Source organism: Cucurbita moschata, unplaced genomic scaffold, assembly GCF_002738365.1.
Source record: "Cucurbita moschata cultivar Rifu unplaced genomic scaffold, Cmos_1.0 Cmo_Scf00017, whole genome shotgun sequence".
NCBI classification, from domain to species: domain Eukaryota; kingdom Viridiplantae; phylum Streptophyta; class Magnoliopsida; order Cucurbitales; family Cucurbitaceae; genus Cucurbita; species Cucurbita moschata.
In genome coordinates this window covers 229,184-246,051 of record NW_019268533.1, presented here as the reverse complement: position 1 = coordinate 246,051, position 16,868 = coordinate 229,184, and the positions used below count along the sequence as shown (strand labels likewise).

Sequence of the window (16,868 nt, the reverse complement as noted above, 5' to 3'; positions counted from 1 at the left end):
CATAGAAGACAATATCTGCTAGCGGTAGGCTTGAGTTGTTATATAGACCTTTCACACCCGTTTGAATGATACATGTAATTAAGTAAGACTGATCTTATTTCGTTTTGTTTCCACCACTCGCTGGTCGAATGTTCAGCTTCATCACTACTTACCGGTCATCAATTGAAGCACTATTGTTCGAATCAGGAGGCCATCTGTAAATGGAAGTGTTTCTTTACACTTCTTCAACATCATCTTAAATTGATTATCTTTGGCAGAAGAAGCCAAAGTTTGTCATGTTTGCTTGCAAGATACTAGCATGCTAAAGATCGTGGCGAACCCGACCTTATCGGTGTTTTCAGAATGTGCTTTTTCGACCTTAAAGCTGGTACGCTTGCCTCAATGTTAGAGAGGAAACAGTGCAGGCAGTGCAAGACTTGTCCTTGGTACGTACGCGCCTCTGTATTCTTCTTACTGTACCATCCGTGAAGTAAAATGTGTCGAGTCTTCTAGAACATGAAGCATTGCCATACATAAATGAAATGTGTAATTTCTATCCATGGTTTATTTTTCTAGTATTTACCACACCCAAATACCAGAAATTTGAAAATACTTCTGAACTTAACATATAAATGAGATGAAGACATCCAGTATATAAGTTCAAGTCCTTGTCTAATCTAGATTCTACCTTTTCAAATATTTTAATTTCACCCAACTTGCTACCATTTTAAATGGTTGAATTGTCACATCAAAGTTGGTGAATTGAGCTTTCTCCTGCCAACTCTTTGATTGATTAGTATTAATGCTTTCCCCCTCGCATTTGAAAAAAGCATGCCTGTTATGTCATATAGTTTATTACTTGAACCTAAAAGTCTCATAAGTTGGGTTGATTATCATTAAGCCTGCAATCACATTATAGAATATATGATTAACCCAAAGATTATTTCCTGAGGTACTTAATTATCATTGAATCAGGGCTGAACTCATAAATATTTGTAAGAAAAATGATGTTTTGACAGGTGGCCGAAGTATATACACGACAGCTCTCCAAACAGTTAGATGATACACGAAGAACGTGTATATGAGAAACGTGTGTGTACTAGTCGACTTCTCATTTAAGACCAATTTCACCAACTGCTACCTGCTGCCTATATTGAGTTCTGAACAGAAGTAACTCCACCAATAATTGCATCAACCCTCTTGGCTTTGGCTTTGGCTTTGGCTTTGGCATATATATGTTGAACATTGTTTGTGTGGCAGTTTTAAAGCTTTCCATATTTAACAAAGTTTGAAACAAGAGAAGAAAAAGGCAGCTAAGGGCCATGCAGTTGTTGTCATTAGTTGCATATTACATATTTTTCAATGCTTCGAAGGTTGCTTATTTTGTATTCTTGGTGCTCCTTGTAGCTTTTAATCTCATCATACTCGCGGATAATATGCGACATTTGGAGACGCTTGGAGCTCTGATTTGCAAGGATGAGGTTCAAAATTGTGTGTTTTTCCGGTTTGAAGCCTCTCACGATCAATCTCTTCACTACTACAGCCTCAACTACAATGCTTCTGTTTGTTAACTTCTCTTGCAAATACATATAAATTTGGCCAAACTTCTTTTAGTTTCCTTTTCTTTTTGGAATTTTCTCCTTTTGAGTGTCATGCTTGGATTGTGTATATTACTGTTTACCTAAGATGAATATGAGTACAGCAAGGTTTCTTTTATCTTTTATGGTTCTTGATTATTGATGGTGAAATCTCACATTGGTAGGATTGGTAGGAGAGAGTAACGAAACATTTCTTATAAGGGTGTGAAAACCTTTTTCTAGTAAAGGCGTTTTAAAACTGTGAGGTTGAATCCGATATAACAGATGAGTAGATGATGCTTCTTGAGTATGACCCATCGTAACATCTCTCTACATTAGATAGTTACGAGATCAAAATGAATAAAAAGATATAGCTTATAACTAAAGAAACATGCAAGTTTCATACACATGGCTACATAGGGTGAATGATAATAAATGGTTAGTGTAGATAGTTGTACTTTGCACAATCATACCAAAAGTCATTAATATATAAAGTTTACGATCTCATATATTTCTCTTTGTGTTCTTCGTATTAGTATAAAGGCTTATTACTATTATTTTTTAGTTTAGCAACTATGGTGCAATGCCATCCCTCAAATACTTTTACTCATTTAACTCGTTCTAATCTCATAAATTTTATGCTAAAAAAAAATCTCAATTTTAGCTAAAAAAAAATCTTTACAACTCATTTATGGATAGGATTTATTAATTTAGTTACTATCTTAATTGGGATTTAAACCAAACAAATCTTCTTAAATCCAACTTAGATAGTTTGGTTTGATTTAATATCTTCAAGTCAAAGAGATTTTTATAAATTAAATGAAAAGAAGACGAAAGATATAAAATCATAATATGATCTAATGAAATCAAATACTCGATGATCATCGGTCTTCCAAAAACGATTGCGCTTCTCTGCTCTGCTATCATACTTCTTCTTAACAATGGAGCTTCTCCCTAATTTGCCTCTCCTTCTTCTTCTTCTTCTTCATTCACCGTCCAATGCTGCCGATCATCCGCCGAAGGCCACCTGCATGTTCGACGCTATCTACCAACTGGGCGACTCTATTTCAGACACCGGAAACCTCATCCGAGAAAATCCCGCCACCCCTTTTTCCCGTTTCCCTTACGGGGAATCCTTCTTCAACAACCCCACTGGCCGCTGTTCTAATGGCTTGCTAATCATCGATCAATTTGGTACCCAACTTTAAACCCTTCCTCTCTGCTTTACATGGGGTTTTAAGCTAATTTCATTTACTTACAGCTATTGCCGCTGGACTTCCTTTGATAAACCCTTATTTGGACAAGGATGCACCAATGACTCACGGGGTGAATTTCGCAGTGGCTGGCTCTACGCCTTTGCCTTCGGAAGTTCTTGCTCAAAAGAGAATCTCTTCTCGCGTCACCAACTCGTCTTTGTCTAAACAGCTTGATTGGATGTCTACTCATTTCAACATTACTTGTCTCTTCAAAGAGAATGGTATTTATATATACTTCCTCTTTCTCATTACTTACAAACTCTCTGAATTACTTTACTTATTGCGATCTCTGTTTTACAGATTGTACCAAGAAATTGAAGAATGCTTTGTTCTTTGTTGGTGAGATTGGAGGGAATGATTACAACTATGCGCTGTTCCAAGGCAAGACTATAGAAGAAGTTAGAAATATGGTTCCTGAAGTTGTTCAAATTATAAAGGAGGCAGTCGAGGTATGTGGTTTGATTCATTTCTTTGAACCTTTCTATATGTAATGGTATTGTATTGCCAACTTAGATCATACACTCTAGTGACTTTGCTTTTGATTTTGGTTTTGGTTTCAGTTTCCTGGATAGGTCCTCGTGCCAACAGATAGTATTCCTTATAAAAATCCATGGTTTTCCTCTCAATTAGCCAATGCGGGACTACTCTCCCCAACAATCCTCAATAAACCTCCCCTCGAACAAAATACACCATAGAACCTCCGCTGAGCCCTATGGAGCCTTTGAACAACCTCTCCCTTAATCGAGACTCGACTTCTTCTCTAGAACCTTTGAAGTACACCCTTTGTTCGACACTTGAGTCACTTTTGACTACATCTTTGAGACTCATAACTTCTCTGTTGGACACTTGAAGATTCTATTGACATGATTAAGTTAAAGACATGACTCTGATACTATATTAGGAATCACATATCTCTGTAATTGTATGATATTGTCCACCTTGAATATAACTTTGCTTTTGGTTTTTGAGAGAGGACTCATACTAATGAAAGATAATATTTCTTACTTATAAACCCATGATCGACTCCTCTCCTCACTCCTAACCATTCTGAAACACTTTCTATCAATATCTCCTTTTCTTTTCGTTTGTAACTGCAGAGAGTCATAAATTACGGTGCTTTTCAAGTTATTGTGCCGGGAAACTTTCCAATAGGCTGCCTACCAATCTTTCTCGCTGGATTTCAAACCGACGATGCCACTGCTTATGATGAGCTTCACTGTTTGAAGGATTTGAACAACTTAGCAATCTATCACAACACCCATCTGAATGATGCTATCAAATCCTTTAGAAAAGAGAACCCAAATGTGAATATCGTGTATGGTGATTACTATAATGCACTCTTGTGGGTTCTACGAGAAGCTTCCTCTCTCGGTAAGCCTCCTTTGTTGCACTATATGCTGCTGATGTTCTCTTCTCAAAACGTTTACTTATCTGATAGAATATACATTAACAGGCTTTGATGAAACGTCCCTGCATAAGCCTTGTTGTGGAATGGATGGTGATTATGAGTTCAACCTGATGCAAATGTGTGGAGCTCCTGGAGTGCCGGTTTGTGGTAATCCTGGAGAGCGAATCAGTTGGGATGGATTTCATTTGACGCAAAATGCTTACAGACTTGTGACATATTGGCTCATTCTCAACATACTTCCACGGCTTTATTGCATACCTTGAATTTGTTTCATTACTTTAGCTTTGCTTTTTAATTCCTTTTTAGTTTGTAGGAGGGTTGTTTAGTGAGAGTGAGATGGGACCCATATGGACCCATATGGACCCATACGGACCCATATTCAATTTATTCTATTACCCGTTGTGAGGGCTGCGTAGGGGAGCACGTGCCCATTGTTGAATGGAAAGGGCCATGGGGATTGGGGGGCTTCTAACCAAAACCAAAACCAAAACCGTACTTCAACGCAACGCTTTTCCAGATCCGACCGTTACAATTATTTGAAAAAAAAGAAATCAAAGAAGGGAGCCTCCTTTGAAAAGCCTCCGATCTCTCTTCACTACATTCTTCTATCCTTCTCTTCTTTCTATTTTGCACTTCTCTCTGTTTTGTGACTTTTAATTTCCATGGATGATAACAACAAAGCTTTATCAGTCATGGAACCGAAGCCTTCACACCCACTTCACCAAATTGCCGAAACCCCAACCCACAAACTTCTTCTCAAGCAGTGGCTCAAGGAAGAGGAACTAATCTTCGGAAGAATCTCTCTGAAAGAAACCCAAATCGACTCTGTGAGGAAAGAAATCACTATGCTTCACATTTTCTTCTTCATCTTCCACTCCACCGCCGTGCTCCTCCTCTTCAATGCCTCGACCAAGGATTTCCATGGAGTAGCCTGCAACAGATCCTGGATTCCGTCGCTTTGTTCTCTGTTGTTCTCTCTGGGTATCATTTGGGCCGTGAGATACAAGACCGATCTTGAGGCCCACTTGGAGAAACTGCTGGAAAGGGAAAAAGAAGACAGGAATTTGCTGGGGAAGTGTGTAGATGAGTTGAAGAGGAAAGGGGTTGAGTTTGATTTGTTGAAGGAGGTGGATGCGCTGAGGAGGGCGAAGAGCCTGAGGGTTGAAGCTAAGGCTGTCAGAAAATGGTCTTCAAGGGATTTCATCACTCTGTTTTTCTTCTCTGTTTCCTGTATGTTTCTTGGGATTATTAGGGTTGTTCTGTGTAACTAGTAGAGGGGCTTTTACAAAATTGATGATTTTGATGATGCCATGGATTTCGATCTTGGTGGATCTTGTTTGTTTCACTGCAGATCACACTCTGTTCTGCACTATCTTGTTGCTTTGGTGGTATCATATGGATGACAACTTAAAGTTCTTTCCAACAATGGTTCTTTTGTTATTATTACTCAAACAGATATGTATGCTAGACCACAACCACAATCAAAAGATACAATCATGGAATCCAAACTCCATGGGCAGTCTATTTTGTGAACGGTACTTTTGAGTAATAAGCAATTTAACTTACAAACTCCAACACAGAAATCAATGAGATCATAAATAATTCACAAATGGGAGGTTCCAAACGACACAAATGTTGTATGAAATTAAATCACAATGTACAAAGCCGGAGGTGGGGGAACGTTGAGCAAATATAAAACTAAGCTTCTTCACCTACCTTCCCCTAATAATTCATGGAGCATTGGTTCAAAATCATTGGCTGGCGTATGCTTTGCACCAACAACACTCGAACTAGTCGATGCATAACGGCCAGTATCAGGTTCTTCAGTTGATGGATTATCTATAAAGCTTGTAATGTCATCAAATTTCCAATCAGTAAGGTAACCTGGTTTGGAAGTTACAGGAGTCACTTCGATGTCTCCGGTCAGCATTGCCACTACGCGGGACATTGATGGCCGAAGAGCTGGGGATGTTTGAGTGCACAGAAGAGCTACACCAATCACCCTCTTTACTTCCTCCTTGCTGAACTCTGATAATTCAGGATCCACCATCTCAAGTTCACAGTTGTTTTCGTGGAGGTACCATGCCTACAACAAGCAAAACAGGAATTTATCAGACAACTTCTAAGCGAAATTTAAATGGAAGCGATAAGATGAGGAAGCACCGCCTAATTGAAATGTCAATTTTCTACTGTATACTCTTCTTGGATTAAAACGGCCAAAAATATTATCTAATCACTTGGTGCCTCATAGACAGATTAACACTAATGTCTGATTGATAATGTATATATTTCTGTCCTCTGTCATTGAGTTATGAGAGAAAATGCAAGGAAAGATATTATTGATCAGTTTTTATTGTTTTCTTATGCTCCTCTCATGTTTCAGCCAAACTGCTACATTTAAATGATTGCTCGGGACTCTCCAGCAATTGTATGTTCAGATTACTATTGATTTAAGTTCAAGGGTAAAGTTAATAGAGAAGGATGAGAATAATATGGAGGTAATAGAGAAGGATCTGAAAAGGATATGATTTCAAATAATAAGCTTAGGGAGGGTGCTTAGAAAGAGGAAGTATAAGTGGCATCTAAGTGAGAGAGAAGCTCTTTAATCCGTCTTTACATTTTATCTGAAACATTAAAAACTTTTTCAGCCGTAAATCTTCAAGAGTGTGTTAGTTCTTTTAATTTCACTGGAATGGGTTTGAAGATATTTGTTCTACTCTGGGGAGGGGGGGTGATCCTAATGAACAAAACAGGAAAAACGAATCATTCTTACCCATTCGAGAAGATAAATTTTGTCTTGCTCTAAGCTTGGGTCTGAATTTGGCCTTCCACTGACAATTTCAAGAGCCACAACGCCAAATCCAAACACATCAGCCTTTTCCGTAAGGTGGCCACGCATGGCGTACTCAGGTGCAAGATAACCACTGCAACAGTAAGCTGGCCAACATTAGTGCTTGTACCCAAAGAAAAAAAGCGAAAACACAATTACTGAATTAATCTTACATTGTCCCAGCGACACGGGTGCTTATATGAGTCTTTTTGTCGTCGTAAAGTTTGGCTAAGCCAAAATCTGAAATTTTGGGAATCAGATTACCGTCAAGCAGGATGTTACTGGCCTTAACATCTCTGTGCACTATGCGAAGTCTTGATTCCTCGTGAAGGTAAGTGAGACCCCTTGCTACACCCACGCATATGTCAAAACGTGTTGGCCAATCAACAGTCAAATGTTTATTTCCTGCCACACAAAACCCATGATTAAATACAACTATCTTTGCTTTCAACAGCCGGAAAATTGGATATAAATTCCTTACCAAATAATGCTTGGTCAAGACTCTTGTTTTCTAGAAACTCATAAACAAGGAGACGTTTGTCGGCCTCAATGCAACATCCATATAATTTTACAAGGTTACGATGTTGCACTGCGGATATTGTAGCAATCTCAGCGACAAACTGGCTCTTTCCTTGGTGGGATGCCACTGAAAGTTGCTTCACAGCAACCACTCTTCCATCGCATAGTGTTCCCTGCAAGGATAAAAGCAATCAGATAGTAAGTAATAGCAATACTTCAGAACGTAAAAATAGATATAATCTTCCCACTATCGTACAAACTTCGAAGCAAATACAGTAATTGAAATTGGTAAAACTGTTATGATACGTCATATTCTCACATATAAGATTGCCTCAGTTTGAGATAAACTATCCTTTTCCCCGCAATGGTTATAAGTTTACTAAGATCTACAACATTATCTTTTCTTCTTTTACACAAACAAAATTTCCGAAATTTATTGGGTAGTTTCAGATAATTGAATCAGATGTGAATAATACAACAGGAGACAACCATGATAATGACATTTTCCTAGCCCTATCCACTTCTTCGCCATTTTAAAGAGAGACCATACCTTGTAAACAGGTCCAAATCCTCCCTCGCCAAGTTTGTTGGATGGATTAAAGTCGCTTGTAGCACCCCTTAGTTCAGAAAAACTAAAAGTGTACGGTCTAGCATCTATCCCAAGGAGCTCTGCAAAATAATAAAAATAAATAATTGGTATAGATGTGGATAGAAATTACAGTATGCCTCCTCCAATGTAGATCCAAAATGGAAGAAAATATAGCAATAAGGGACCAATTTATGCAAGCATTTAATGTGGAATGCAACAGAATCAAGATGCAAATAACTACGTCGAAGCAGATTCCTTGTAGTTACCTTCATCTTCATAGGCACGACGCCTTTTCCTTCTCTGGATGACAAAGAAAACTGCACCAATAATCAGAAAGAAAACAGATCCTAAACCAACAACGAGCCCTACAATTAGGCCCGTTCTATTATTCTCCTCAGTATTTGGAGGTACGTTGCTGACAGTTGGTTCAAAATCTGCAGAAAAGCTCACTAATTTCAGTACTTGAAAACAAGGACACAACAAAGAACAAAACTTGCCATTACTAATTACCTGGGGTAGCACTGATGGCTGAAACGGAGGGTCCAAAAGCACCCTGATTAGGTATGCAGCAAGTACCTTTGCCTGCCCAAAAGAGATGAATTTCCAGGAAGCTTTCTGTAACTTCAGCCGTAAAATTCTTTCTGACAGCAAGGAAAGACCCACCTGCCTCCTTTCTGATATCAAAATTCTGTAAGACACGATTTCCCTGGAACCAATGATGATGAACTTAGACAAAGGAAGAGAGCAACAGATAATCGCAAAAATGAAGGCACGTCGGAAAATGAAAATCAGTTGGTGAAGGAATAACACAGGACCAAATGGAAATATAATATTAGAAAAATGAAATTTAAAATATAAGGCGGATGACACTTGTTCTTACTGCATAAACAAAACTATAAGTGTTGCTAACACCCATCAACTAAGAAGCATAGACACGGAAACGGCGACATGCCAATTTCTGAAAATGTAGGATAATATTTTTTATTATTTTTACTTTTAGAAGATACAAAAACAACAACCCAAAATGTACATAAAATTAATTAAAAAACAAAACGTGAATGAAAATTTAAATGTACATAAAATCCAGTAAGTCATTGAACCTACTTAAACCCAATAAAGACAAAGACCAACATGCAACAAGTGATTTCTCTAATTACAATTTTAGTAATTGAATTTTCAAATTTGTGATTAATAGGTCTGAGCTAGATTCCTAAAATTTTAACTTTTTGTCTAATAGTTCACTAAAAGTTTACAAATATCTAATATCGCTAAACTTTCAATTTTGTGTTTAATAGATTCTTCACATATTTAACATTTTTTAAATCAATGAATTTATTTCACATAAAAGTGAATTTTTTTGTAGGACAATAACATGGTGAAAGTAAAAATATTGTACATTTTTTTAAAATTAGACAGAAACTTAAAATATTGTATCAAATTTCCAGGGCCAACCAACTTAAAAAGCCCTTGTCATAACAGTGTCAGGCAAAGCTTCTAGAAAAATATTTTTTTCCCTCGCCTGGAACTATGGTAGAGGAAGACTCATAACAAGATTATATAAATGAAGAATTAAAAAGAAACCTGGATATATATATCAAAGAGACGCCTCCCACGGCTTTGCCATGTATTTGAATCTGGGAAAGCTATTTCTGCAAAATGAAGGTTCACTGTGTAGTTTCCATTCTCAAGTCCCAGTCCATAGTATCTCAATGATGAAGCAGATAGACGCTGTGTCTGAAAAAGTTCTGTGTCAAGGGAGTTTGGGAATTGAGACAATGTCTTGCCTATGTATTCAGGATTGTTGGTCCCAGTGAAGTATCCAGTATTACTAACGGCCCATCTATTTGACTCGGTAACAAAGTATGTAGCAGGACCGAGAGTCTCATTTTCCCTTTCAAACAAAATCCCTGATGAACTTGTGATCTGTGGACCTCCACACTTGATCCCAAAATCAGAATCTGGCATCAACATACAAGACAGGAGTTATGAATAAAAGATATCCACACGTAGGACGGTGCATCTTCTGATTTAACAATTGCCTTATGTCAAAAGTTAGAAGCCAGAGGTAGTTTTTCCTCTTCCTCAGAGAAACAAACAACAAATAGGAAGAATTTATTTTGTAATTTCTACTCACATCTTGGACGGTCTCGATTACAAGGAAAGTTGCGTTGAAGACAATTCAATCCAGAAGGCAAACCACTGAAAGCAAAAGAGAGATGTGTTAAACAGACCACCAACGAAGAATTTGTGAACGCAAGGATATTAAATGAACTCATGGAAATACCTGCTACTTGAACCTTCAATTGTGAAATTGTTGACTACTAAATTTCTGCATATCAAAGCCAATAAGATTATAACATAACCTTCATCTTAATATTACATTGAGTAGGTAGGCAGTGTATTATTGTCATTTGCATGATTGTAGAGAAAAAGAACAGAAAATCAGTGGCACATTACTTACATCTGTAAATTTTGCTGGTTGATCCAAGGAGGAAAGCTCCCTGATAAATCATTATATGACAAGTCTCTACAAGATCAAGTGGCAAGGCATTAGCACTCAGTACAGAAGTTAACAACCAAAGAAAGGTGTAAAAGGAAAATGTGAAAAATGACTATTAAGATGTGTACTTATCGAGTCAAGCTAAAGATTTCAGCTAAGCATTCCACGACAATGCATGTAGGGTTTTGGAATTTTAAACTTATTTTGAAAAGGTAGACAGATTCTTTAGTGTCTTAGCCAATAAATCTAAGCATGCCAAAAGAACGTGTTGCCACTGTTTTCAAATTGAACAAGCATATGATTGTTTGCCTGAATGAATACCATGCCTTCTCAAAACCTCAATCTCAAAAAGCACGTATTTAAAAATAACCCAAGAAATGCATCCTATGCAACTTCTTACTATGAATATTTAAACTTGGTAATCGAGAAGTTTGATAAAAGATGCATTCCGTTGGAGCATAGTGAAATATACAGTAGAATCTTTCATATATCTTTGAGATGGAAAAATTTTCATTTCCCAGGAATACAACATATCTTCCATCTAATTGACCAAAAGAAATATTGCTAAATCAGATCTACTTGTAAGGGGCATCGTTAACTGAAATCAAAATTTACAAGACGAACTCACATATTAAGAAGTGATGCACTCTTCTGTGTAGGTAGGGTCCCATTTAACTTATTATTTCCAAGAAACCTGAGCAAAAGACAGAATATACACTTCAATTCGACAAAAAAATGGTGGGAGTCAGATAGTTAATGTAGGAAGGGTTGGATGTTACAAGTGTGACAGTGAACTCAAATTGAAAAGCGAGCTTGGAATCTCTCCTGTCAAGTTGTTGAAGCTCAAGTCCCTACAATAGAAAGGAGAATGGAGTCACTCCATTACCAGAACTACAAGAACTTTTAACAATAAAATGCGATCATCAAATAGGATTCAATTCTCCCCAAGAGCACTAAGTTTCATAATGGTAAGAAAAAAAAAAGAAAAAGGAAAAAAACATGTTACTAGATTTATCATCCAAATGGATCCCATCTTAATTTATAAATCAGTTTGGAGATGAGATGACACCAACACAATTTCTTAAAAGAGCACATGAACATTGTTGTTTCTAGGGTGATTTGGTGAGGCAAGGATATCATACACAAAAACTGACGTACAGGTGTACGAGTCAAATTTGTTTGCAACGCAAATAAATCTAACTTAGCTCATTACAAGCAACAAATTAATTTAAACGGTTATCCGTTGATGAGGAATTCTTACAGCTGGGTAAGTCTACGAAATTCTCCAATGTTGGATGGAATTGAACCTGTAATATTATTATTTCTCAACACCCTGCAAGAAAAGGAACATTATAATCATAAAAACGTTTGGTTGATTGAAAATATAAAAAGATAATAACAGCAATGAAACAAAAAATGGAGCCAACTCACAGGATAGTTAGAGATGCCATATTACTGATGAATGCTAGAGAAGAGCTCCCATTGGATAAATCACCTATTCTCCTATATTAATTATATATGGAACATTAGCAATGAGTCAAGAAGTACATAGACCAGATACTCTGAAATGGTTGGAGTTACTCACAACTCCGTCAAAGATGTCAGGTTTGAAAATGTCGATGGTATGGGACCTGTAAAAGAGTTTCCTTGAAACCTCCTACAAAAGTGAGTAGATAATAAACGGACAGACCTTCAACTTAACTAGAAATTGCAAGTAACACGAACTTCTGCATAGCATAGTTTGTGTTACTTGCAATTTCTACTCACTTTTGGAGAGGAAGAGGGGGGGTTTGGAGCTAAGAATTGACATGATAACATAATTTTCTTACAAAGACGTTAGCCGTGTCCAACTCCCGATGAAATCAGGTATTCTGCCCCTGAATTCATTGTCTGATGCCCACCTGTTCAGAAGAGAGATTTACATATGAATGATGCATCCTTGGCTGATAATGTTAGGAAAAATTAAAGCCAGAAAATGGATTACACTGTATGCAAGTTTCTTAGGCGTGAAAATGATTGAGGGATACCACCAGAAACTCCAGAGCTATCAATGTATCTATCAAGACAAACATGATCAACAAATTATCAGTATAATGAAACAGTGCAAACGCAGAGTAAAGGTAGGATCACCACAACTAAGTGGAACAAAACCCAAGTCAAAGATTGAAACTCGAGACAAATCTATTCATTCAGACCATTCAGCATGCTCAGAAATGCATATCACAGATGAAGGGACCCAAAGTCAAATTCGTATTTTAGATTCTTGCATCAACAAACTCCCAATTAAAATAAAATGATCATGACCATGAATAGGTAAGTACTATGAGTTAACCCCAGGATAGCGAACCGTTAAGATCAATGAGTTTTTTCTTTCACAAAAGTTGGTTTAGCTTTCAGTCTTTTCTTTCTTTTATGTCACCAACGTTATACTCTTCATCAACTGAAGTTTGGCTCTCAAACATTTACTTGGGTATGCAAATATTCAACATATGAGGTTCGTTTTGTAACATTTTTAAGTTCTATTTATAACTTGTTAGAGTTATATTGATGAATGTCAAATAGGATATAATTCCTATCATGCATACAAGAGTGAGTTTTAATGTGAGCTTTCTATCAATAATAGCAAGTCATCTTTTTTCGTGCCCGATAAACATAAACAGATTGTGGTATTTCTGGAAATTACAAAAATCATGAGATACGGCAATGGCACATCCAACAATATCCTGAATATAAAAAAAAAATTAAATAAATAAACTGAGGGCAACCACATGACTACAACATTTTAGGTTTTTATCCCGCTGGTCAAAAGTTTGATACCAAAAAATTCAGATCTAGTTGTTGCAAACTAGGAAAGGCAACCCCATAAGCATAATTTACACATGTAGATATAAAAAAAGGTTCAAAATATTTTATAAACAAAAACCAAAAAACAAAGAGAAAGAAAGAAAAGCTTACAGTTCCTTCAACATAGAAAGATTTCCAAGCTCTGGCGGTAAGGGACCAGAGAAATTGTTGGATCCGAAAGCCCTACAATATCAGTCAAAACGCAACAGTTAAGTATGGTCATATGAAATATATACAGCCGCATGACATATAATACTAATGATCTGCATTTGTACTCATGAAAAGTTTCATTGCTCACATTCATAAAAAGCAAAAAATTATTTCATGTAACTAACAAATCAATTGAAAAAGTTAGCTCCATAGATTTAATAAAAAGCAACGGGATCAGCTAGCTATTCGGATGTCCTCCAGAGTTGAGTAGAAACAGATAACTTACAACAGTTCCAGTTTAGAGAGAGATCCAAGTTCCTTCGGAAGTTCCCCTGATAATGCATTAATGCCCAGGCTCCTAATCATAATTTGTTTAAAGTTAGAAAATGAATGAAATTCCTTAACGTTGATGTTCAATATGATATTATGTCTTTTGAGGTCTCTAGAAAAAGCTATGGATTGTCTTACAACTTCCGCAATTCTGTGAGATTACCAACAGATGGAGATAGCGTTCCAGTCAAGAAATTTTGATCCAACTTCCTGATAGAAATTCAGTTCAATTTAATTGCACAAGATACCAATAAAACTTTCCACATTACACTTAATAATAATATCAAATACATACATATATGCGCCAACATGAACGCAGATTGTTCTAAGAGCTCACGATTCAAATTCTCCACTCAACAAATGATGTAATATTCTAAAAGGTCTGTGTGTGTATATAAGGAAGAAAACATACAGATAGGTGAGGGAAGTTAATGTCCATAGCTCTGGTGGAAGTACACCAACAACGTTTATTGCATAAACGTGCCTGCAAAACCATATAAATAAGATGAATTCAAACTGAACAAGAAAGAAAACAAAGAACATTAGTTTGTTATGAGAAATAAATATGATCTTCTCTGATCTTTTCTTTCAAGTAGATTATATCCTCTTATGATCGACCAGATTTGTCAGGATGCAAAACATACAAGCAATATGGCGGCATTGGTCCTCTGGAAAAACTGATTTTTTTTTTTTTTATCAGCGAACATTGCAAGCTTATGGATATACATGTATAAATTCCTGCAACTCAGATCCTTTTTTTTACGGTCCATGTATATCAATGCTTAAACGAATGAAAGTAGTTAGAATCGAATATCTGTAACGACCAGATCCACCGCTAGCAGATATTGTCCTCTTTGGGCTTTCCCTTTCGGACTTCCCCTCGAAGCTTTAAAACGCGTTTGCTAGAAGAAGGTTTCCATACCCTTATAAAGGGTGGCTTGTTCTCCTTCCCAACCAATGTAGGACATCACAATCCACCCCCCTTCGGGACCCAGCGTCCTCGCTGGCACTCATTCCTTTCTCCAATCGATGTGGGACCCCCACCAAATCCACCCCCTTTGGGGCCCAGCGTCCTTACTGGCACACCGCCTCGTGTCTACCCTCCTTCGGGGAACCGCGAGAAGGCTGGCACATCTTCCGATGTCTGGCTCTGATACTATTTGTAACGGCCCAGGTCCACCGCTAGCAAATATTGTCCTTTTTGGGCTTCCCCTCAAGACTTTAAAACGCGTCTGCTAGAAGAAGGTTTCCACACTCTTATAAAGGGTGGTTTGTTCTCCTCCCATCCTCCCAACCAACGTGGGATATCACATTGTCTCAACTGTAAATTAGTTTTATTCATCAACTTGATTCTGGATTTCCACAACTAAACTCAAGTCCCAACAATCGCACATGCAGAATAGGAATGCTCAAGGCAATCGTAAATAAAACTAATCCGAATTGCTCCAGCTCTTCAAATGTAATGCGATAGATGCAGAGAGAGAAAGAGCGAGAGAGAGAGAGAGATACAGTTGAGTAATGAGGCAAGTTGCACCGTTGTTGGCTGAGCAATCGCATTTTATAAGAGGATTGAGGTTTCCATTAATGTCAACGGGGGTGGTAGTGTCGACTGCCCTCCCACTGCACAAATTCCCGCTTATATTCCACGCCCCTGATGGCGCCGATATACGCCATTGTCTAAATATGGAATTCAGAGCTCTTGCTGCACACACACCAAAAAAATAAATCACTCAAAAGTCAGTATCAATTTATTCCAATGTAGCTTTTTGAGTAAAGTCTTCAGATTTATGTCTACTTGTTGGTGATCCTCACAAAGATGAATAATCAATTCATGAACAAAACAAAAGAGTTCAATTGAATTGAATACTGTTTCTTAATTCTGGTGTGGGAATTCAGAGCTTCTAAGTGGGTCTTTTGGTTGCGTGAAACAAAAGTGAGCAGCTTTTTTTTCATGTCAAAGTTACCGGTGTATTCCCTACATATATACATGGGCATACCTCGAATCGCTAGCTTTTTCCTCTGAGGACACACTAAAGGTGGGAGGGGGAGAGAGAGAGAGAGAGAGAGAGAGAGAGAGAGAGAGAGAGAGAACCTTGATCAGGATCGGTGGTGGGCTGAGTTGAATTTTGAGCTTCAGACAAAACAGCCAGGTGGCAGACAATGGAAGCAATAGCACAAACAGCAAAGATGAAACCTGAAGATGAAGACGCCATGAACATGGGCATGGAATTGGAAGCTTGATCACTTACAGACAGAATTATGGAGGGAGGATTGATATGAATTAGCCACAGCGCATCCTTAGATAGAGAAAATGATATTTTGTTTATAACAATCCTAAAATTCAAGAGATTGGGACAGCCATCGAATTAATGGGATATTCTGACCAAAACTGTGACGACAAAAAATACAACAGTTGAAAAAGAAGACCACAAGGTGACGATCGAGACTTATTCAAGTTCTCCATTAATAAATTGATTGTCTTTCTTTACCAATATAAATAATAATAAAATGAGCATGGGAAAGGCAAGTGGCGAAGCAACTAAGCATATAAAAATTGCAGCCCATGAGCTTGAACTCAAACAATTAAGCGTACAGTGGTAGACAAGTATTCTTGGGTCGCATGGAAGTCCGGTAAGCCACCGGCGAGGGCTGAGTTGAAAATCACAGCATAAAATTAAAATTGTAGAGATTAGGTGAGTATTTGAGGTGGCGGGATCGCAAATCTGAGGGTCAAGGGCAAGGTGTGAATAGAGAATTAAGTGGTAGTTTTACCTGATGTTGGTTGACTTGACAATTCAAAGCTGGTGGCTGACGGCGGTGGCCCTGCATTTATCCACTTGCGCTCTATGCCGACGGCTGCCAATATCAGAATTCATAAGGATTGTT

General features: G+C 37.6%; 3 protein-coding genes and 1 long non-coding RNA gene across 5 annotated transcripts; 3 read left to right on the top strand and 1 right to left on the bottom strand.

The window, feature by feature from the left end:
* Positions 1-262: 262 nt before the first annotated feature.
* On the top strand, positions 263-1,695 carry LOC111454874. Of its 2 annotated transcripts, none has more exons than XR_002712512.1 (2): positions 263-425; positions 999-1,695. It is a non-coding gene; the product is annotated as an uncharacterized LOC111454874 (long non-coding RNA). The 2 variants fall into 2 exon arrangements; XR_002712513.1 differs by having other exon boundaries at positions 932-1,695.
* Positions 1,696-2,375: 680 nt separating this feature from the next.
* LOC111454872 (acetylajmalan esterase-like) lies at positions 2,376-4,767 on the top strand. The gene is made up of 5 exons (XM_023096341.1): positions 2,376-2,750; positions 2,818-3,033; positions 3,113-3,261; positions 3,910-4,183; positions 4,266-4,767. Exons 1-5 carry the CDS (start codon positions 2,498-2,500, stop codon positions 4,481-4,483), a joined length of 1,110 nt encoding a protein of 369 aa, XP_022952109.1. The 5' UTR covers positions 2,376-2,497; the 3' UTR covers positions 4,484-4,767.
* LOC111454873 lies at positions 4,520-5,641 on the top strand. The gene has a single exon (XM_023096342.1). The coding sequence runs from the start codon at positions 4,883-4,885 to the stop codon at positions 5,489-5,491; it is 609 nt and encodes a 202-aa protein (XP_022952110.1). The 5' UTR covers positions 4,520-4,882; the 3' UTR covers positions 5,492-5,641.
* Positions 5,642-5,703: 62 nt separating this feature from the next.
* Positions 5,704-16,505, bottom strand: LOC111454871 (probable LRR receptor-like serine/threonine-protein kinase At1g56130). Its single transcript, XM_023096340.1, has 25 exons — positions 16,410-16,505; positions 16,075-16,176; positions 15,492-15,684; positions 14,395-14,466; positions 14,121-14,192; positions 13,939-14,010; positions 13,614-13,685; positions 12,643-12,714; positions 12,488-12,559; positions 12,244-12,315; positions 12,090-12,161; positions 11,920-11,991; positions 11,438-11,509; positions 11,287-11,352; positions 10,620-10,685; positions 10,443-10,487; positions 10,293-10,357; positions 9,740-10,116; positions 8,669-8,864; positions 8,425-8,592; positions 8,120-8,238; positions 7,532-7,742; positions 7,224-7,455; positions 6,994-7,144; positions 5,704-6,306 (listed from the first exon to the last, which is right to left on the bottom strand). Exons 1-25 carry the CDS (start codon positions 16,444-16,446, stop codon positions 5,929-5,931), a joined length of 3,126 nt encoding a protein of 1,041 aa, XP_022952108.1. The 5' UTR covers positions 16,447-16,505; the 3' UTR covers positions 5,704-5,928.
* Between the last annotated feature and the right edge of the window lie 363 nt (positions 16,506-16,868).

What these genes read in the sequence shown, in the direction of transcription:
- LOC111454872 (XM_023096341.1), top strand. Translation starts at nt 2,498, where the DNA reads ATGGAGCTTCTCCCTAATTTGCCTCTCCTTCTTCTTCTTCTTCTTCAT. An exon ending in GCTAATCATCGATCAATTTG is followed by an intron (nt 2,751 to 2,817) that starts GTACCCAACTTT and finishes ATTTACTTACAG; the next exon opens with CTATTGCCGCTGGACTTCCT. An exon ending in TTGTCTCTTCAAAGAGAATG is followed by an intron (nt 3,034 to 3,112) that starts GTATTTATATAT and finishes TCTGTTTTACAG; the next exon opens with ATTGTACCAAGAAATTGAAG.
- LOC111454873 (XM_023096342.1), top strand. Translation starts at nt 4,883, where the DNA reads ATGGATGATAACAACAAAGCTTTATCAGTCATGGAACCGAAGCCTTCA.
- LOC111454871 (XM_023096340.1), bottom strand. Translation starts at nt 16,446, where the DNA reads ATGGAGAACTTGAATAAGTCTCGATCGTCACCTTGTG. An exon ending in ACTTGCCTCATTACTCAACT is followed by an intron (nt 14,467 to 15,491) that starts GTATCTCTCTCT and finishes ATGGTTTTGCAG; the next exon opens with GCACGTTTATGCAATAAACG. An exon ending in CTCTCTAAACTGGAACTGTT is followed by an intron (nt 13,686 to 13,938) that starts GTAAGTTATCTG and finishes CTGATATTGTAG; the next exon opens with GGCTTTCGGATCCAACAATT.